This window comes from Maniola hyperantus, chromosome 15, assembly GCF_902806685.2.
Source record: "Maniola hyperantus chromosome 15, iAphHyp1.2, whole genome shotgun sequence".
Classification (NCBI taxonomy): domain Eukaryota; kingdom Metazoa; phylum Arthropoda; class Insecta; order Lepidoptera; family Nymphalidae; genus Maniola; species Maniola hyperantus.
This window is the reverse complement of record NC_048550.1, coordinates 11,952,311-11,975,073: the sequence shown is the minus strand read 5'-3', so window position 1 is coordinate 11,975,073 and position 22,763 is coordinate 11,952,311. Positions and strand designations below refer to the sequence as shown.

Below are 22,763 nucleotides of genomic sequence, written 5' to 3'. Positions count from 1 at the left end.
TGTGTGCTTTTTATTTGTTAGCCCGTCGGCTAATGTACGTTGTACTCTGCACCTTAGATACCTAGCGCTTCCCGGTCCGCCGTCCGCCACATCCAGACTGCGCCAGACATGTACACACAATGATGACGTCATCCGACAAAATGAGACAATTTTATCCTAATTTGTTCCCTACATTACGTCAACTTCTATGGAATAAATGGGACTTACCCGACAGATCTAGTTTTAGCCTGAAATAGCGCTCTTTGACTTACTTAGACTTAAGTCACTGCTAAAGCGAGATATCGCCGATAGAAATCTGTCTTGTAGTGTTTAACTGAAGTAATGGTCCAAACGCACTCACGCTGCGCGATGACGCGCCACGTCTAATATAGTTTGAGCACTTGAGCGACGCGGCGCGGCACATATGCTTTATATGAGTTTGTATAGACCAAGGCGCTGTGCAGCGTGGCGCCTTGCTTCATATCTAAATATATAAAAGGAAAAGCTGCCTGACTGACTGATCTATCAACACACAGCTAAATTCGGCTGTAGATAGATAGCTATTATGAATGACGTAGACGGCCGCTAAGAAATGATTTTTGAAAATTCACACTGAGGAGGTAAAATAGGGGTTTGAAATTTGTGTCGTCCACGCGGACGAATTCTCGGGGATAAGCTAGTTTACTATACTTGACATGCCGCGTTGCGTCGCGCAGCGCAGCGCAGCGTAAGTGCGTTTAGACCAAGCGTAGGTACTATTTCAAACTTAGGGTGAAATCTATAAAGCGCACTCTGACTGCTTTGACTTAAGACAGAGTTAAAACATACAGACAGTTAGTTGTAATGTCTCACATATCTGTCTCGTTTTAACGCAATCTCAAGTCTGAGCAAAGTTCACTCAATAGATCTCAGCCTTATAGCATCGTTTACCTTTTATAAACTTTTCCAGATAGATTTACCAGTATCACTTTCAATTTTATCTGTAATGAAACACCATGATTACTTAATAATGTCGTATATTTAATTGTTACAATAAAAGGTCTCGATTGTATACATAACATCTATAATACACATCTACCCGCTAAACTTTCCAGAATACCGATACCAAAACCCAGAGTAACAGGATTATCATAACTCTAAACAACTAGTATCACCATCAAACCAACGACAACCCAATTAAACATCCACAGTAAAAAAAATTACAACAGATAATTTCATAAGTAGTAAACAAATGTTGCTATAAAACTAATATTATCAACAAATTAATTAAATTCTAGTAGATTTATAATGGCAACTTGTAATAATTGCTTTAGTTTCATAATTCATAAATACTTGTGTGTATACCGCTCAGAAAATTGTATTTATCAGCTAAGCAGATATTAAAGTTATGCGTGCGCTATTTTGGTCTGAATATGATTACCGATACTTTATTGAATAAAGAATAAAGTTTATTCTAATATTATTGTTATAAAACTACAAAATTTGAGCGCTTCCAAGATCACAAAACGACATAGAATACACTTTCCAAAACGGTTAAACATTTACTAGTCCTATAATATTGACAGTAAAATTGTGGCTAAATCTTAACTAAGGCTAAACCAATCTTTATCGATATGTACTGTTCGTTTGACTGCAAAGTGAAATACAATAATCCAAGAACTAAGAAGTTTTGAAGACGCTTTTAAAGCTGAAATTTTGTAACAAGTGGCATATTTCCCAAAACTTGTTAAAATATACGCACCTTATAACTTAACAGCCCCTTTGCATAATTAATGGGAAAGTGAACATATCAATGGACTGGCGAGCAGGTCTCCATACTTAGGTAAGATAGATTTTTAATTATACAGGGGATGTAACCAGAACGCCAGCAAAAACTTAGCGTGTTTGTTTTACTACCTAAACACATACCAATAACCATTTGCCTCATTTTTTAGTTTTAGTGATTTAATATTTTATCAAACCGCCAATGTATTTAAACGTGCGAAAACTCGGGTCAATGCCGCGGCGTTTTTGCCAGCGCTCTGGTTACAGCCTGTATAAGTTTTTATTTTACTGTTTGTTTTGGGTGTGTACCTTTGAATAAAGTATAAAGATAAATAAAAGTAAGAGATAGGTACTATATTAACAACTTTCAGCTGTCAAATACGTGCTCAAAATTTCCCAATAGTAACCCCTAGCACCAAACGACAAGCGTTGAAAATGCAATCCTTTCGAAAAGCTAACACCCAATAATTTTAAATAGGTAGGTACCTACATATCAAAAATTGCGGACCGGCAGGAATCGATTTATCGAACCCGCGTCTCCTGGGATTCCTACCGGTCCGCAATTTTTGATATGTAGGTATTTAAAATTATTTAGAAATTTACTTGAAGTGTAGGTAAAACACTATAAAAAAAGTATAGGTAACAAGTTACTTTTGTAAGGAGATTCCCAATCAATTGGTCAAAGTTTATGGACTAAAATGATTTTACCTTTGCTAACTGGACCTTAGTAGAGTGAACTATAGTGAGAAATCGGTTTGATCCTGAATCTACGATCTGTCAAATGTTAGGTGACGTGAAATCAAAGAAACGTAGTCGTTTTACAGCCTACCTAGCGTCAAATGTACCTTTACCTTAAGATCATATCACGTTAGGTAACTTGGGCCTCTTATGGCGCGAATTAAGACAAGCAGCATCTATGACCAAAATTCAGGCTAAAAACTAGGCCGAGCTTAGTCATAAGACTGGAGAAATATACATTCGGCGGTACTCCTCTTCACTCGAACTGTTACCTCTGAGGAGAGAGATAAGAGTACCTAAGTTTATTAAGTTTTAAGCTGCAGCATGCGAACTGAATTGCACTTATTGCCAACAAAAGTCACTAAAGGTATTTGCGGAGGTATTTCTATATCTGGAAGGTAATATTAAGTATTCTGTGCTATAACAATAAGCGATCTTCACAAGATCTAGTAAGTTTGGTGCTAGGGGGGCAGTTCTCTGGCTAAAAGAATCACAACCCTTTCTAATTGTGAACATTCGTTGGCACGTTCATGGGGCGCTAATACAGGAGGACTAGCAACGGCTACAATACTGATATTTAATCAAGAAGTAACAGGACTTTCATCTAATCTAGAAAACCGGAACTTAAATCTATGGCACCATTTATGAAGGGGCTAACGAAAATGTATGGTAAGTTTTTGTCGTAAGTATACAAAAATACCCAACCACCTTAAAATAAGTTAATAGGCGATATTCGTTTTAGGTCCGTCAGTTTCCAAGTAGTGTAGAGACAAGGACTTAAAATTCCTTGACTTAAAGTCTAAAATTCAGTAGGTACCACTGATTTTAATTTCGCAAGGAGTGTTGTCTGTAGATGTATTGGACGAACTGGAGCTTTAAAATAAGGCTTCTAAGGTCTATTTTACTTCAACGCTAAAGTGTTAACGCTCAAATTGTATGTACTTAGGTAGTGGATAGAATATAGGAGAGTGAGCAAAGAGAGGTGCTTTGGGCAGTAGAAAATTAATTTAGACATTAAGTTTAGTTTTTGGAACTACGGTACTAATTTGTACAAATTATTGCCATCCTTTTCACAATGCTCTTTGAAGGAAAAGGATGGCACTATATTATCAACTAGTTAAGTGATTTTATACGACCAGTGGACCTAAATACGAATATCAATACAATCCTGCAAGTATATACTTCAAACTACTTATTACAATAACTAGGAACCTACCTCATTTATTTATCTCAATTTCATTAATTTCGCCAATAGCCATCTGCAGATGTGCCAACAAGTTTGTTGGTACCAGAAAAGTTTGAACAAATCTAATGTGGACGTAGGTATCTTGTAGGAACTTCCACACACTACGGTCTTGCGCCCCTCGAATCCAGCGGCTCGCTTGATGTCTTCTGTCCACCTAGTGGGAGTCTTCCAACGCTGCGCTTTCCGGTGCAAGGTCGCTATTCTAGCACCCTGGGTCCCCAACGTCTATCGGTTGTGCGGTTGTGTGTGTTGGTGTAGCTTCGAAAATTGATCGTTCGTTTCTGAATTCGATAGTAAGTTGGCATGTCTGTAGATGCGTTTATTACAATAAACAAGTAATTAAATGACCCTTTGGGCTTCGCCGCAGTCGGGCAAAAACACGACTGCCCTGCCAAAAAACGGAATAAAAATGTAAAAAAAAATGGCACCACACAGCCTTCATGTCCTAATTATTAAAAAAAAAATATAGCCCGTTTCACTCAGGATGATGACATTAAGTTGTGATGGAATAAAGAAACTCACATACATGAAGCCTGAAAACTTCTTGTTTTGGGCAGTCGTGTAATTAATCGAAACTGTCCAATATTATTTATTCTAAGGGATCCGGAGAGGAGCTAAAGTTTCTAAATACTTCGAAAGAAGGCGACATGGTTCTCATTAGATCCGGACAAGGCGTGTTTGTTCTTGTCATACTCTCGAACCGTTCCCGCATGGCAGCCACGTGGCCCGCCATCACGCCAGTCCTATCATCCTTTTCTTTATCAGATTCCTCAGTATGAGCTTTCTCTTGGAAATCTACATCCGAAAGTAAACTCACTTCTGACGACGCTGTATAGTACATTTCACTCATAGGCTCGCACTGAACTGTTTCTACATCCGAGGCAATCGGTTCTAGCTCCTCAAATCTCTCTGTAGCAATAGGTCTAAAAACTTCCTTGTCTGTTTTAGCTGCCACTGGTTTCTGCGGTTCGATTGTATCGCTTCTCTCCAATTTATAAGTTCTTACTTTTTCGAATATCGGTTCAGAAACCAACATCACCGGTTCATCGACTGTTTCACTCCAACTGTCCTTATATCCCTCTACATTTTGTGGTACCGATTCAATGGCCTGTTCTGGGGTTGCTATTACTGAGTCGACAACAGTATCTCTTAACCTATCTCTTTTACATGTCTCAAATATTACAGGTTCAGCTGCTACTTCTGGGGACGAAACAATTGCTTCGACAGCTGTATAACTCGTGTCTATACACGTTTCCATTTTTCGCGGCACAGGTTTAGCTATTACAGGAGACGACACTTCTAACTCCATCTCACTCCAATATTCCGCTATAACGTCCTCAACTATAGTTGTATTTGGATCCAATTCAGTGTTAGGATTTTCAGTATCCTGAACATCTTCACAGTCTTCGTATTCGTCGTAAGAAGTCTTCATCGTTGCACATAACTTGTTAATAGCGTCGACTACGTCTCTGAGGTCGCTGACATCTTCTTCGCCAATGAACACTTGTTCTATGGGTAGGAGGGACGGGTCCAGTTCTTGGCCTGTTTTGATATCATCCATTGCAACTTTCGTGGCCGGGCTGGTGCTGACATCGTTCGTTAGTCTGGAGGCGTGTTCGTTGTGCAGTGCAGACCCTGCGTCTGGTTTGGCGAGCGCGCTGGCAGGGCCTAGCAGGGCGTGCGCGACGGAGAGCAGCGCGTGCGCGGGATGCGCGATGTGCGCGAGGTGTCGCGCGGCGGCGAGCGGGGCGGGGGGAGGCGCGGGCGCCCCCCGCGCTCGCTAGCACGCGCTCGACGTGCCCGACCAGCCCGCCAGCGGCAGGCGCAGCGGCGGCGCCGGCGCGGGCGCCTTGTTCGCTATTGCAACAGATACACGTCAGTTCCAAATGCTATTTCATGCATCATAACACTAAAATTTTCACTCGCAATACAGCTGTTATCTGACAGATTAAACTTTTGAAAGATGTCCTTCTAAGGTCAAGTCCGCGCTGGCAAGGCGACGACGATTCGTATAAACATGAGGGTGCCGGTGACCGCATCACCTGAACGACGGTAATGTGGCCACCTCCGTATGTTTATAGAAGCATTCTTGAAATGTCGCTGCCGCTGTCATTCGTCTTGCCAGCCTGAGCCTGAAGGCGAAAACTCATTGTTCTGCGCGATTTCGAGCCGCACTTTTTGACGATGCAACGACAACGTGGTTTTGGCTTTGCCCTGCCCCCCAATTGTGTAAGAATAACCATTTCATGGCTATCGCAATCGTCAAGAATTCTGCCCTTTGATTGGCTGTGAAAAAATGTAAACAGCAAATCAACCAATCAAATGGCAGAATTTCTTGACGATTGCGATAGCCATGAAATGGTTATTCTTACACAATTGGGGGGCTGGTTCTATGACTGTTATAGTTGCCAGAATTTCCACAAGATTAAATAGTTAAGTCGCACATCCATAAAATCCTAATGTAAGTGTGAATTTTATGACATATGTATCTACAAAATAAATTATTTGTAATCCTTTTCATAATCCTGATTACGTAGATATAAGCTAACGCGAAATCACATTTTAATTAGAAATAATTTACACAATAAATAAATATTAGCTCGCATATGATCAATTAACTTCTAACCTCACTTTTTAGCTTCTGGCAATCGGTGTTTTTAAGTAGCGATAAATGTGCATCATGAGCATGACAGTGCAATCAAACAAATGACATACCGATGCCTAGCACTAGCAAGCTCTTACTATACGGGAATTGATTACACCAAGCGCCCTGAGCGCGCGGACGGTACTGTGACGATAATGTATGGCATTCTATGGAACGGAGTGCAACAAGCGCCCACCCGTGTCGTTCCATGGAGCACCATACATTTTGGCTTTACCGCGTCCAGTTTGCACGCCCAAAGCGCTTGCTATATCAAGTCTTAAGTCTACAAAAATTAGATGATGCCCTACAAAAACGCGCGCGAAATCTAAATATATAAAATGAAAAGGTGACCGACTGAGACTGATCTATCAACGCACAGCTCAAACTACTGGACTGAAATTTGGCACGCAGATAGCTATTATGACGTAGACATCCGCTAAGAAAGGATTTTTGAAAATTCAACCCCTAAGGGGGTGAAATAGGGGCTTGAAATTTGTGTAGTCCACGCGGACGAAGTCGCGAGCATAAGCTAGTGTGGTTATAAAAGGTTACCTAACCCCCCTAATTCCATGAAAAGCAGTATATAGTCCTTTACCACTCCAATATGAAATCGTGCAAACATGCTCTTGAATATAGCGATTCCCAATGGATGAAGACATGCGAAATTGTACGAGTAGATACATGCTACAAGTATCGTAACAAAACTTACCTGTTTGCCATGCACACCTTGGCCAATGCACTAAACATTAGTCCTGTGTCAATCATGAACGATTCGGTCGCGTAAAAGTACCTATTGATGATTGCAATCATTCATTTTGAACGACCCGGTTCAACCAATAGCCAAGATACGAGATGAAACTAAAAAATATTGATTACAGATCATTCATTCTAGCTTAGATTTTCATTGCCGTCATGTTGGCACCATAGTTTTTGCTTTATTTCATAGTATTTAGGGTTTATTATTGTGTGAACTACACCGTCTGTTTACAAGGCGAAATAGTACTGTATGACACAGGACTATTAAACATAACGATCAAGATGTATGAGAATTGAACAGAATTGAACTAAACATTGAAAAACTAGAGACTGAAGTCTACTATGCTTATAACAAGGTAGTAAACAATCTCTTAATTAAATTGATTGGTCTTTAATCTCTATACAGGCTGTAACCAGAACGCTGGCAAAAACGAAGATAGGTGATAGTACTGATGATTACTGATATGATACCACAAAAAAAACGTAATTTTTTTTATTAAATAATCCTATAATTTTGTAAAAGTTTACAATATATTGCAAATAAAACACCTGACTAACGCTAGAGGTCAAGTAACGTTACGTAAGAAGGCCACTCGGAGTCAATGCCGCGTCGTAGGCGAAGCATTGGCCCGAGTTTTGCACTCTATACATTGCGGGTTTGAATAATACTAAATCACTAAAACTACAAAATGAGGCCAATGGTTATTGGGATTGTATTTAGGTAATATACCAATAACGCTTAGTTTTTGCTAGCGTTCTGGTTACACCCTGTATACTGTATAGTGCTATGCTTTTCAGCAGAGACACTGAAAGGGATAGCATTATTTTTATACCTTTCAGCTTACTTTAGAGATTGCATAAAACCGCAAAGGCACCACTAAATTAGAGTCAAATCTACTTAATACCAAATAAATTATGCCTAAAAAGTTTATTTTTCTTTACTTAATAGCTTTTTTATTTTAGGTAAGACCTAAATGCGTTAAGCTTTCATGACGTTCGACGCGATATAGGATTTTTTTAATTTTTTTACTACACAACTCTGATTGTATGGAATGTATTTCCTTTAAAAAATACTTACCTATGCATTTAGGTATAGTTTTCACGGGACAGTTAACGCAAAATTGTTATAAAATACCTGCAAAGCACATGACGCTCACAATATAAGCGACAAAACAATATGTTAGGTAATACAAAAATGAAAATGTTCGACAACGCTTCTATAATATTTACTCTTTTTATTGTTCAAAAAATAATAATAGTTAATATAAATACTAAGCATCATACATCATTGTATCACAAATACCAGTTGCATCACTTAATGCAAAAAAGCTTTCTTCGAACTTCTCAACTGTTTAAAAACAAACTTCAAAAAATTTACAACACTTAATTATCTGTTAAAAAAATGGCGGACAGCGGTGTCAATATTTTTTTTAAAACAGTCAAGAAGATCGAGTGAAATATTATAATGTAAAAGAAAAATTTTTTTTTCTTAAACAGCTTCGCGGTTACAAAACATTTTGAAAATAATGGCACCTCACTAAATTAAACAAAAAAAAAACATCACAACAGGATTTTTGTAACTACATAAACATTTTGAAATAGGCGTATAATGGTAGAAGACTGAAACGCCACTTATATTATTTGAGAGCACCCCATTGAGTATTGCATCCGCACTAAGAATGGGAAAGTCATAATGTTCTCTATATGTCAACTGTCACTTGAAAATTACTGCAATTAATTACGGTTTGCACGAAAAATACTTTGCTTCATTTATATTCATGTATATCTACATTAAATAACGAAGTCTACAAAATATATTGAAAATTTATTAAAAATAATACTTTGAATTAAAATACACATATTTCTAGCTGAGACGTCATAACATAGCGAAACTTTTTACCATTCTTAGTTTGGACGCATTATACCTGTTTATAAATGTTAGCAGAATAGAAAAGGATGACAAAATTAAGGTGCTTTAAGTAACGTTTCAGTGTTCGCGCGATACTGCTACGTGCAAAGCTTCAGGCGCGAATTATACGTATCAATGAAAACAGTTATTATCCAAGTAACAAAGCCGTTAATTCGTAAAGTCATAGGACAAGAGATAAGATTTTTTGTACTGTCAATTTAAGGCGAACTGTAATGAAAGCTCTTTTGAATCACTCCAGCTATAATTCTAAAGCATAAATTCAGATTAGAATCCAGGCATATGTGCGAGCAAGAGGACAATACATTTGAAAAGCGAGCGACAGAGACAGACAACGCGTTAATAAACTATTTCCCTTTTATTCGCTCAAACTCAAATTATAATATGCCTTCAAAAAAGGATACTCAAGGTAGGGTGTTTACACTATCAATATCGCATCGCGATTCTGGAATCGCAGGATTTCAAGAGCATCTGGATATATTATTGCGATACAGTCAATACCATCAATATTTCCTCGATTTAATATTAATGGTATTGATCAAGAGACAGGATCGCCATATCGCGTCATGATATCAATAGATAGAAATGATAATTGTAACAGGCAAGTGTTAAAAAACGAAATTCGATACGTATAACCACCGCCATCGCCGATGAAAAATGTTAATACACCAATATTTTAAAATTTAAACTATATTTTACTACCAACATAATATATGATTAGTATAATGACTCAACATAAAAATCCACTACACCAAACGTCACTAACATTAAGTAATCGAATTAAAAATAATTTCCTTATAAAATAAAATAAAAACTATAATAATATTTTGGTCTTGGGTGACTCAAATCGAATGATATAAAGAAAATCATGAAATATTCCCACGATTTATTTGTTCCCACCGAAATGATAAATGTATGTTATTATGTATTAATGTGAATGATAATGATAAAACACACATTGCCATTTAGATTTGAAAGATATAGGTATTTTCATTTTCAAACAGTCTTAAATAAGTTCAAATGCAATTAAACTACTTCAGGAAGTTACATTTCACTCTTTAAAATATATTGAAACTCAATATATTGGTACTAAATAGAACCAAATGTACTAAAATATAAGAAAAGTGAGCAACATAGAATAAAAAAATACTACTTAAAAAATACTAATAATAATTAATTAATAATAAAATACGAAGTCAATGTATCATAATTGATACCATTCTTTTTAATCCAGACATTTATTAAGGTACATTTCTAGTGATGCAACTTGTCCTAATCCTAAATTACGTGACACATTTTCATACAAGTTGCCTCTTCCCTCTCAACTTATTGTGTTGTATATTTGGAAGATTTTTTGCAATATCCATAGACCATTCTAATATTATAAATGCTATAGTGTGTCTGTCAGTCTGTTATCTTTTCACTGTCCATCTGATTAATCGATGGCACAGCTGATATAGTTTGCATGCTCAAAATATTTCCACGGAGTTTTTATGAGCACCTAAATCCACGCGGACGAAGTCGCGAGCACCATTTAGTTTTCTATAAGTTATGACATCACAGATTGGCCTCTCATGCAGTATACTTAATATCGAGCGAGAGGCAACTAATACCAGCGCCGTTTTGAATTGTAATATTTACAAAACAAGATGGCGGGTGGATTTATAGGACAAGTTTCACCATTTTAAAAGATGAAAAATTTAAACATCACACATGCATATGATCATGCACTATAACAGTAAATATACTCCTTTATGTAAACATATATAATAATATATCCCCAAATATTTTACATATTAAATATTATTTATTATGCAAACCTTGTCCCGACTTGTACCTATCACACTTATTTTAATCCCTATAATGTATATGTACAAGAATACTAAATTACTTGTATACTGTTTATGACTATTTATTAAGAGCAAAGATTATGTGCGTTTCGCTCTTATATAAATGTTACATACATAAATAAATTACAAAATATTTTTGACAGTGAAAAATTTAATTCACATACATACCACATAAATTATAATAATTAATTTATTAGTGGTGTCTCAATCATATTAATTGTTGTACTGACATATTTATTCAAGCAATGGCTAAAACAGTATCGCTATTGTAAAAAAAGTCAAATATTTTTGTGATTGAAGTTTGTGAGTCTTAATTTTATAATGATTAAGTATATTTTTCGTCATCTATCTTTATTTTTTCTAAATTTTAAGGCGCATATACTTTATTTTCCTATATAAGGTCATATTTCGTAGTTACTATTCTACAATATTACTGTCATAATATCTAGAAAGCCTGGGGCTATAACAATCTGTCTGATATTGTTTAGCAAATCCAAATTACCTTAATTTTGTATACAATATTTTAAAAAGTAGTGTGACAATTTACAGACAAATTGTTAATTGAGGCCGCTACTAGTTTAATCGAACAAATGTATAAAAATACTTCCGAAATACGAAAATAACTTCACAAGCAAGCTATAAATCGGTCGTAATATATCATACTTTTACTTGCCAATCGCCAGAGCTACTCCGAATAATTAAAAAATCACTTTTATTCAATTAATTGGACATATTAAGGTATCAATGAATTTCAATAATATTTTTCAATACTAACGGATGACGATTTTTTCCGACTTAATGCACAATAAATTATCATCATACTAGTACCAAGTGTACCGGGGTTAAAATTGACATTTTGGTCAAATGGTCTTCGTGTTGACAGATGTCGCATCACTAAAATTTCAAGTTGCTTCAAAACATGTCGGCAATCGCAGGTCCAGGGTGTATTAATAGAGGTCATTGTTTTATAATGTTGAACATTTTTTGGAAAGATGACTAAGAACTAAGAAAAAAAAACCTTTTAAATAATTTGTTACATATCCAATTTACAGTGGTATAGCTTCTGACGATTAACTTTAGCACATGGCAATACTTTCACGCGAAAGCAACAATGTGGTTACTCTGAAAATTTATCCCGATAGGTTGCGCATAAGCGAACTAAATTTAATTAAATAGGTTTGAAACAGCGTGTTTTAGTTGCATGTGACGCGCTGCCATGCACGTGAAAATGCCGCCGTGTGCACTTAGCATCAAAGCCAGTGTTCAAGACAGTTCAGCTCGGCTTGTGCGTCACGTCACGCGTACTTACCAGCGACCGTGGTACTGCTGTAGCCTTTCGCGATGCGCAGGAAGGGGTCGGGCAGCGGGAACGCCGCGGCCGGGTTGAACAGTTCCGCGAACCGAGCCTCCAAGTCGGCCGCGCGCATTGACGAGCCCCGTACTGGGGGCGCGGGCGCGGGGGCCTCGTCTGAAGGCTGTTCGTGTCTATGGTTCTGAAAAATATTCATCATCTACTGTGTAGGGGGTCTCCTCTTAGAATGGAAGGGTTTAGGCGAATATCCTTTGTTGCACAAGTGCGGATTGGCAAACTTGCATACATGTTTGAAAACATAGTCGAGAACTTAAGAAGTGCCAACAATATAATCTTACGCCCACCAAGGACTAATTATGGTAAACGAAATATTACTTTTGAAAGTGCTCAATTGTATAATAAACTTCCTAAAAATATTAAAGATTGCAAAAGTGTAAACATTTTTAAAAAACTACTCAAAGCCCATTTTAGCAGTAAAACTTAAACATAAATAATCTTATGAAATTAATTGTTAACTTATCAAGTAGAAACAATATTTTTTGTTGCCACATCTAGTAACTAGTCTTGAATGAATCTATGTAATCTTTGCAGTGAATCAGCCGTGGTTCGCGTCGTCCGTCGATCGACCTGCGATGCGTCGGTATAATTTTGTTATGATGGTGCTTTAAAATTTTAAAACTACCTACTAGTATAATTATTATACTAATTATTATAAAATAATATCATACTTAACATGTACCTACTAGAAATTAGAAATGTATATAACCTATGATTACCTACTTAACCTATTTTAATTCGGTGCCTACTGTGTATTCACTGTGCGCTTTAAGATGAAATTTTGTAACCCACTTTTTAATAGCCTGTAAGTTCCATGTAAGTGGAAATTTCTTTACGGAACAATAAATGTCTTAAACCAGAAACCAGAACTTTCAAGTATGCAGGTTTCCTTCACCTTTTAAATCAAGTGATATACAATCGCAGAAAACGCATAAATTCCGAAAAGTTAGAGGTGCATGTTCAATATCGAGCCACGGGCACTCCGAATCCGGTTGAAGTCTTAACCACTAATTAGTGTCCCTTCCGAGGAATAAATTCTTTCCCAGTTTCTCAATAATCATTGAACAAAACCTGGTTGGCTGGTAGGGATCGCTTCAAAGCGCTAAGGCCGCTTACTGTACTTCGATTATGAGCCTATTTTGTGTCTTTCTTCTTATAATTGTGTACGAAAAAGAATATTAAACCAAAAATAATGAACTCACTTGCAATCGGAAGTGTGGCGGCGGCGGCGGCGGAGGTTGAGCCAGCGAAGCGGCGCGCGCGGGCGGCGGGGGCGGAGCGCCCGGCGGGGGCGGCGGACACACGCCCGGGGGGCGCAGTCCACGCGGCGCGCGCAGAGTACCTGCGGATTACATACAATTTATAATATTGACCTAACATAACATTTCTACTATCGCCAAGGTCTGCAGAAGTACGTACTTATGTGGAATGTAGTGTAGAATTATGTAGTGATGTTGTGAGTGTATTTTGAAGTTGTAACGTCAAGAACAAGAAAGAGGGTAGCTCGAATGCCGGACAGCTCATGAAGTTGTAACGACAAGAACAAGAAAGAGGGTAGCTCGAATGCCGGACAGCTCATGAAGTTGTAACGACAAGAACAAGAAAGAGGGTAGCTCGAATGCCGGACAGCTCATGAAGTTGTAACGACAAGAACAAGAAAGAGGGTAGCTCGAATGCCGGACAGCTCATGAAGTTGTAACGACAAGAACAAGAAAGAGGGTAGCTCGAATGCCGGACAGCTCATGAAGTTGTAACGACAAGAACAAGAAAGAGGGTAGCTCGAATGCCGGACAGCTCATGAAGTTGTAACGACAAGAACAAGAAAGAGGATAGCTCCAACTTCGGTCCCGTCTTGACCACGACTCATGCAACTGAATCGATATGTCGATGTCTCAAAATCATCCTATGAATAGTGTTACGTACGCGTTATTTGCATTATAATGTGGCGAGTACCTCTACCTAGCATAACAAGTGCAGGCAAGTTTGCAGTAGCTGCAAGTACAGTGGCGCCGATTCTCTTGTCTTTCTCTAAACTAAATTTAGAGTATCTGTATCTTTTTCTTTTGAATATTGAAAAAAAAGGATGGAACATGAATTTTACATTTAAAGACTCTAAATTTTAGTGCACGCTACAAATTTAAATTATAAGCCCGCGACTGGCAGCTAAAGTCACGAGGTTTGACAGCTCCAAATTAAATTTAAAACTGTCAAACTGACACTGTCCTTTTCATATTACGTCAGTAAGAAGAGGATGCGAATACTCTAAAATATACGTGAACTATACTATAATATACTCAGAATCAGTACCAGTATGTGGCACAAAATATTGTACATCGACCTTTAGAAAGAGATGGTGCGGTTTCGTAGAGCGTTGTTGACCAATAATACGTCACATAGGTTTGAGTGCTACACAACGCTCTACGAAGCCGAAGTCTTTTTCTATAGGTTGATGTACAATATTTCAATTTCAATTTATTGCAATTCCATAAACTTCATATTATGTACAAAGTAATATTATGGATACCTAGTTTGGGTGTCGCAATTTGGTCCTTAGACCCTTAGTAGGTAGTAGTATCACACGAGTAGATAACATAGACCAGAGGGGAAGCTTCACACTAGCTCACGCACACCACGACGAGCCACGGACGCTCCGTGCGCCGTTTGGCGGCAAACGGAGCATCCGTGACACGTCGTGGTGTGCGTGAGCTGCGCTAGAGTGAGTGAACCTACAGCCAGCCGCTAGTATGAAGCTTCCCCTCTGGTCTATATATCTATTCGTGTGGTAGTATATCCTGCCGGGTACTGTACTAAAGAATGAAAGAAAGAACCTCTTTCTTTCTTTTGGAGTCTGGAGTATCTGCAAGTGTAATGTTACCAAAATGTGAAGCGGGGTTCTTGGTGGCGACGAGCGGCGGCGTGCAGGGCGGCGGCCGCGAGCCCGGCGCGCCCGCGGGCGACGGCGGCGATACTGGTGGCGACCTGGAACACACATACGTACACATACGTTATGAATACGTATCAATAAACCAGCCAAATGCGAGTCGGACTTGCACACGAAGGGTCCTGAACCATCGTACAAGAAATAAAATATTTTTTTTTGCTTGGCGGCCATTTTGAAGTTTTTGTTCATCATCATCATCATCATCAACCAATAGACGTCCACTGCTGGACATAGGTCTCTTGTAGGGACTTCCACACGCCACGGTTTTGCGCCGCCTGGATCCAGCGGCTCCCTGCGACTCGTCTGATGTCGTTGAACGTGTTATTTGTTGTTAAAGCGGCAATAGACTTATGTCTAGTACGTGACAGCTCAAGATGGCAAGCGGGGTATGAGACAGGGGGACGCCCCGCACACCCGCACGTCATCCTGCACCGGGTTAGCGCGCGTACTATACACATTCTGTGAAAATTTCAACTCTCTACAAGATACACATTGAGACGCATTGTCCTACCTTGGCATCCTCATGCTCTGCGCTCGCGCCGCCAGCTTGCCATTAACGATGAGCTTCTTAGGCGGGGGCGAAGGCCTATCAGGTGCAGTGGACACTGTCGGTGGCTTAGGCGCCAGGTTCGGTTTCCCGTGGCTGACTCGAGGCCGTTCTGTCAAATCTGACGTAGACAATGAAGATGCTGGCGCAGGGGTAGGTGGCGCTGATGAAAGAGAAGTCATAGAACCGCCTGTAAAGTTGTTGGAACAATGATTAGATACGGATAGACAGACTGCCATGAATTTTATGGGCGAAATACACGTAAGAAGGCCACTCAAAGTCAATGCCGCGTCGTAGGCGGGGCATTGACCCGAGTTTTGCACGCTATACATTGCGGGTTTGAAAAATACTAAATCAATGGTTATAGGTATTGGATTGTGTTTAGGTAGTATAACAGGAACGCTAAGTTTTTGCTAGCGCTCTGGTTATTCTTCTTCTGAGCAAAGTCAAAGTGTGCTCCAATGATCTCAACCTTAGTGATGATCACTGAGTTAGCGAATAACTCCGAAGGTTGCGGTTGGAGTTGATAGTTAACATACCCAAAGAAGTCTGTGAGCCCGAATGCAAGGAGCTCCTGTTCCGTTGCAGCGTGGTGGCGACATGTGGTTGCAGGTTTTGTTCCGAGGACTGCTGCAAGTTGGTTCTGCGTTCGGAAATTGAGCCCGTCGTCAGCACCGAGTCTGAGGAACTCTGGAACAAGCAAGAAAATAACGTTACTTTACAGTTAATTAGTCATCCCGTCAAATCCCGTGGGAATTATTTGTTTATCCGGGATAAAAATTTGCATGTCTTTTTCCGGGATGCAAGCAATCCTTGTACCAAATCGAATTTGCCCACTTGAATTTAAATCCCGTGAGAATTCTTTGGATTTTAGGAGATAAAAAGTAGCTTGTGTCCGTCCGCTCAGTTCAACTAGTGAAGGTCCGACAACGTCCGCTTACCCGTGCGAGGTTGCCAATCCAGCATTTTGGGACCCCAATATTACCTATAATCCTTCGAAGTATCGAACTTCGAACTAACTATTTCATCATTCGAGCACTGAATGAGCAGTATGATAAAAAGTTATTAATTAAGTTGTGGTCGTATTTTTTTATTATTCATTATAGGTGGTATACTCTTGACCACAATCACACCTGATGGAAAGTGATGATGTGGCCTAAGATGGGACGCGTTTACCTAGAAGATGCCTATTCACTCTTGTTTTAAAGATACCCGGGTTGTAATTGGTAGGAAACACATATCGTGGAAGAGTATTCCAAACCTTAGCCATACCGTATGAGGAATGATGTCGCAAAACGTTTCGTGCGTGTAGATGGAATGTCGACGACATAAGAATGGAACCTCGCCCGACCCGACTCTTGCGGTTCGATGGTAAAATGGTGAAGGGGGGGACAAGATCGAAAAGTTCCTGAGCACACTCTCCGAAATATGTCCGAGGTGTGTTGTACCGATGACAATAATCACCGCATCTCATCAAAAAATGCCTACTCATGAATATAATAATATTATGCTGTTGAATCATTTAATCATTTGTATCGTATTAATGATTCATTTCATTCATAAACAAGATCACAGCACATCCGGAACATCCCATCGTGTGTAGTACAAATGGAAATGATTGTAAACAAAAAATTATCAATTAAATTGTTAACCCAGCAAGAGGTCAAATCACTATTGCGTAGTTAGCAAGGCGCGGTTTCCCTTGAATCATAATGTTCATACGAAATCAAGTTCCGGTGTTCTGTTAAAACAAGTGTATTTCCTTTTAGAAGTGACGCAAAGTGTACGACGCGACTGCTTTGCATACGTATTCAAGTTCAAGACATAAACCACAAGCATAGATATCGTATCAAGGCGTAGTTTCCTTTGAATCCATCCTTACAAATAAATTAATTAAAACTTTATTTAGGACATCATTATAATGTTTACAGGAATTTTAAGGTCATGTAAAGGAAAATCAGAGGACAACATGATAAATCACTACCCATATTGTAAATTCAAAAGTGTGTTTGTTTATTGGTTTGTTCTTCAATCAAGTCGCAACGGAGCAACGGATCGACGTGATTTTTTGCATGGGTATAGACAAAAACCTAAAGAGTGACATAGGCTACTTTTTGTCCCGGACAATCAAACAGTTCCCACGCGATTTTAAAAACTTAAATCTACGCGGACGAAATCGCGGACATCAGCTAGTGGTTTTATAAACTGAACTTTCAAAAACTTTTGCAAATGGATTTCATCTTCAATCAATGCATGAAAACCCGAATACCATATTCAAACGCAAGTCATTGTGAAAAAACTTAGGTGAAGCAATGTGGCTAATTCCGTTGTACACAATCTCTAAACTAAACTAAAATGGCACGTCTAAATCCATTGCTACTCCTTTCATAATGTAGCTTGCGGAAAAGGATAGCACTAGATTTAGACCTGTTAATTTAGTTTAGTTTAGAGATTGTGTACAAGAGAATCGGCCCCAATGTCTGTTCAACTTTACCGGAGTCGTATTTGCACACGTTTCGTTTGACATGAACAAGCCTCACTGACTCATATTGTGATGACTCAAAATGATCACGTATGATGAGGTTCGCAGAGAGAAGTAAAGGACAACCGCACGCTTTATGCGGTAACGTGATTCATGTAAAACAATAGCATCGCGGGTAAATTAGTATCCTTGGTGCAGCAATGAATTTATTACACGTTTATTGAATTTTCCTGTATTAGGAAGCGCCGAAGAATTTATTATTAATATTTTTTAGGGTTCCGTACCTCAAAAGGAAAAACGGAACCCTTATAGGATCACTTTGTTGTCTGTCTCTGTCTGTCTGTCCGTCTGTCTGTCAAGAAACCTACAGGGTACTTCCCGTTGACCTAGAATCATGAAATTTGGCAGGTAGGTAGATCTTATAGCTGACATTTGGGGAAAAATCTGAAAAACGTGAATTTAGGGTTAGATCGCACAAAAAAAATTAAATTATGGTCATGAACTAATAATTAGTATTTTCAATTGACAACATGTTTGCTGCACAGCAAAACTGAAATATATTCGATAGGTACATAACCCTACTATATTATTGTTATGATTAATTATTATTTATGACTATGAATATTATGACTATTTTCCTTCCTGAATTCTCCTAAATATATCTTTGTGGTCATATTTTTTTTTATTTATTCACATACAAGTTAGCCCTTGACTGCAATCTCACCTGGTGGTAAGTGATGATGCAGTCTAAGATGATAGCGGGCTAACCTGGAAGGGGTATGGCAGTTTTTAGTAAACCCATACCCCTTTGGTTTCTACACGGCATCGTACCGGAACGCTAAATCGCTTGGTGGCACGGCCACGGCCGAAGCCGGAACCAGACCAGACCAGAAATTTAGAAATTATAAAATTCCAAACCCCTGCCAGGAATCGAACCCGGGACCTCCCACTAATAAGACCACAGCGCTCACCACTGCGACAGGGAGGTCGTCGTTATAGATGGGAATTATATTGATGTATCTAAAACTGACTACAATACTCAACTTATTGCTCAAAACTCTTTTAAAACAAGGTCCTTTTAACAAATTCTTTTAATATTTAAAGCTGTTTAGTCAATTTGGTTTGAAATCCTACCGCCTTAGCTAAAAAAAGTGATGAGCTGAATTTATGGTATTCTTGCCGCAACAATGTATTTTAGCCAATAGTGAGAGAGTGTCAACTTTTAGCCAATCAGAGGCGAGGATCGTCATCCTGCTATCAAACTACGGCAGTAGCCTCGTGGCTGTACCAAGTAAATTAGACAGTAACAATATCTAGATAGAAATCCAGTATCAGTTCCTGGAAGATAAAAGTCTGGTAGCACTTGTGATAATAATAATTGATTAAAATAATCTTAATTGAGAGTCATTAAAGAAAGTGGAACATGGTCGACTATTATAACGTCAATTAGTGTTGTATCTAAATTGGTATAATTTTCTTTGCAAGATATCGAGTTAGGTTAATGGTCCTCGAGTGGGGAGGCGCACCACTGTTTCTGGACTTCTGGTGCGCCTCAGACGGTGTGTAAAAGTGATATATTACAACGTTTAAACGGGTAGATACATACCACGATTAATTTGATGATTTTGATTTGTCGGTATTTCAACTCAGTTGCATGAGTCATGAACTAAGGTCACAACAGGCTGACATACATAAATGTAAAAGCCTGTTAATAAAAGATTAAAAAAAAAAAAAAAAAAGGTCACAACGGCTCACATTTTGGTTTATGAAGCCATTTCATGGCTTAACTCACGTTAACCCTAAAAGCTCTGCGAGCTATTAAATAATATTAATAGGCATAACTTTTGGCTGCTTCACATTAATATCTACCAGTAGCATGCCAGTCTAGTCTAGCAGCTAGCTCGATATTGTTAGGTAGGTACATGAATATGAACTGTTCTCGATTCTGTAAGATGCCTACTGGATTCAGTGAGTCATCGATTTAGTTACTGGGCCGGAAGGAAAATATCGTGAGAAATCCTGCATGCCTAACAGTTATCCATAATGTTCTCAAAGGTATGTGAAGTCTGGTAATCCGCACTGGGCCAGCGCGGTGGCGGAAGCCCTTCTCATTCTGACAGGAGACCCGCGCTCAGGTCGTAGATATAGAGTTGATGATGATGATGATGATGGATATGGTCTCAGATTTTTATTTTATTTTATTCAGATAAAAGTTAGCCCTTGACTGCAATCTCACCTGGTGGTAAGTGATAATGCAATCTAAGATGGATGCGGGTTAACCTGGAACGGGTATGGCAGTTTTTATTAAACCCATACCCCTTTAGTTTCTACACGGCATCGTACCGAAACGCTAAATCGCTTGGCGGTATGGTTTTGCCGGTAGGGTGGTAACAGAATACAGTTTGTTTTGTATTCTGAGGATATAGTATGGATTAAGCCTCGAATAATAAATATTAATAAGTATAACACGCAACTTTTCATCCCACCGAGTCAACTGTGGCAGTAAACACAACAATAAATTCATAACTTGGTACGACCCGACCTCTCCAATTTACTCAAAAGAAAACTTGCCCCCACACAAGGGGTTTCTGAGTTGTACAGCGTAGCGTAGGTACTTGGCACTTGTTCTACAAATTACTTAGTTGGCAAGCACTCAGGCTCCAACCACGCCTTACAATTCATATTGTGAACAAATTTCACACAGAGTTCAAAACCTCTATTTTAACCCTTTGGGGTTGAATTTTCAGAAATCCTTTCTTAGCGGATGTGTACGTTATAATTGCTATCTGCAGGCCAAATTTCAGCCCGATCCGTCCAGTAGTTTGCGCTGTGCAATAGATCAGTCAGTCAGCTTATCCTTTTATATATTTTTATTATAAAGGCAATTGGCAACAAAAAAATATATAAGATCGATCACATACGTATCAATATTTGATGATTTTATCTGGCAAAGTTATAACAAGTTGATGAACATCGCTCGACATTTCGAATGACATTTCAGGTTTGTAAAGCGTTGTCTCTGTCACTCACACATATGACGTTTTGTCGATCTCAACGACCGAGACAGTGCTCTACGAATCTGCTATCTCCTTCTAAAGATCGATGTTCATCACTTTTGGCCGCGTACTGTAGTCGTTCATAATAATTAGGTGCACACAAGTGTATGCGTCTATACGATAGTATGCGTCTCCGCACTTAATATTTATGCAAAGACAAAATATAATTAGGAATTCAAATGTACAAACTCTTACTTTCTACCGGCTTTCAAAACAAATAGAAATGTTCAACTTGCCAATAAATTCCAAGATATTATATTTTGATATCTTCAAAGTTCAAACACACACAACTCCAATAAGAATTTTGTGATCGAAAGCAAAATCTAACGAACGTTACAGGCAATTACTATCAGACTGATTTGAAAGCGCTTAGATAAACTTTCAAGCAGACGTGCGTAGGGACTAGGGACTAAGTCCGCAGACGTAAAGTTTTTGTATGAACTGTCTGCCGCCTAAGGGCTGCCAAACACAAACCAGACTAAACAAACGTAGGGAAACTCTGAGGCCAGTAAAAGCAAAACTATCGCACTCATACTGTCTTATGTACCTACATCGAGAATCGGTCGTAGTCTTAGAGTTCAGCTTTAAATTTCCCCCTTCTCTATGTATAAAAGAGAGAAATAATTTAGTCATTCCATCACACAATCCATTCTTAAAATTATAAATGCAAAAGTGTGTCTGTCTATCTGTCTGTCTGCTACATTTTCAAGACCCATTCGTCAAAACAATTTGGACAGAGATAGCTTGCATCTCGAAGACAGACAGACATCTGGCTACTTTTAACCTGGAAAATCAAAGAGTTCCCAAGAGATTTAAAAAAAAACTTCCATTTACGCAGACGAAATCGCGAGCATCATCTAGTAACATATTTTTATGATAATGAAAATCCAGCGAAAAACAGAAATCCAAAACCGGGTAAAATAAAAAAAGAAATAGTAAAAAAAAAATAAAGAAGGCTCGAGTCCTGGGAACAGCTAGGAAGAAAAGAAGAGGCGATTTACTACTATGACGCCGCCGGCTGAAAAATTAACCAATTCAGTCTTGATCTCGAAGAAAAAGAAAGAAAGAATCGAAATATTACGAAAGGAGTCTCTCTTTGGTGAACACTACAGTAATATTTTACTTTTAAACTTCGGTGTCAATGCGGCAGGTGGCAGGAAAAAGGGTCGCGATATCCAAGATTACTTTACGCAGGAACTACTAGGAACAAGGAACCGTAGTACTTGGGTGAAGTATCGATTACAGAGGGTTGCAAATCCTCACTGCGCTTACGGTTCGACGGAAACGTAATACAACTAGCTTCGCACAGGCGCGATGAATCAATGTGGTGTCAGTGTGGTTATTTTGTTATATTTCAAAAGAATAAGACAGTATTTTCGAAGAAAGCTTTCTGTCTTGAGGCTTGATTTCTTTTGACATCTTGAACAGTTTTCGTCATATTTCAACAAATTAACACAAAACAAT

The 22,763-nt window shown here is 38.7% G+C and overlaps 2 protein-coding genes across 2 annotated transcripts in view; both read right to left on the bottom strand.

Moving 5' to 3' along the window:
- Positions 1 to 2,894: 2,894 nt before the first annotated feature.
- LOC138403367 (uncharacterized) lies at positions 2,895 to 5,288 on the bottom strand. The gene has a single exon (XM_069503664.1). The coding sequence runs from the start codon at positions 5,286 to 5,288 to the stop codon at positions 4,317 to 4,319; it is 972 nt and encodes a 323-aa protein (XP_069359765.1). The 3' UTR covers positions 2,895 to 4,316.
- A 158-nt stretch (positions 5,289 to 5,446) lies between these two features.
- Positions 5,447 to 22,763, bottom strand: part of Vrp1 (Verprolin 1) — a 28,007-nt gene continuing 10,690 nt past the window's right edge. The window contains exons 3-8 of the mRNA XM_034975835.2: positions 16,301 to 16,451; positions 15,726 to 15,951; positions 15,149 to 15,252; positions 13,476 to 13,615; positions 12,214 to 12,397; positions 5,447 to 5,584 (exon numbers count right to left, since the gene is read on the bottom strand). Of these exons, the coding sequence (XP_034831726.2) occupies positions 5,508 to 5,584; positions 12,214 to 12,397; positions 13,476 to 13,615; positions 15,149 to 15,252; positions 15,726 to 15,951; positions 16,301 to 16,451 (882 nt within the window). The 3' untranslated portion in view covers positions 5,447 to 5,507. The remainder of the gene's footprint in view (positions 5,585 to 12,213; positions 12,398 to 13,475; positions 13,616 to 15,148; positions 15,253 to 15,725; positions 15,952 to 16,300; positions 16,452 to 22,763) is intronic.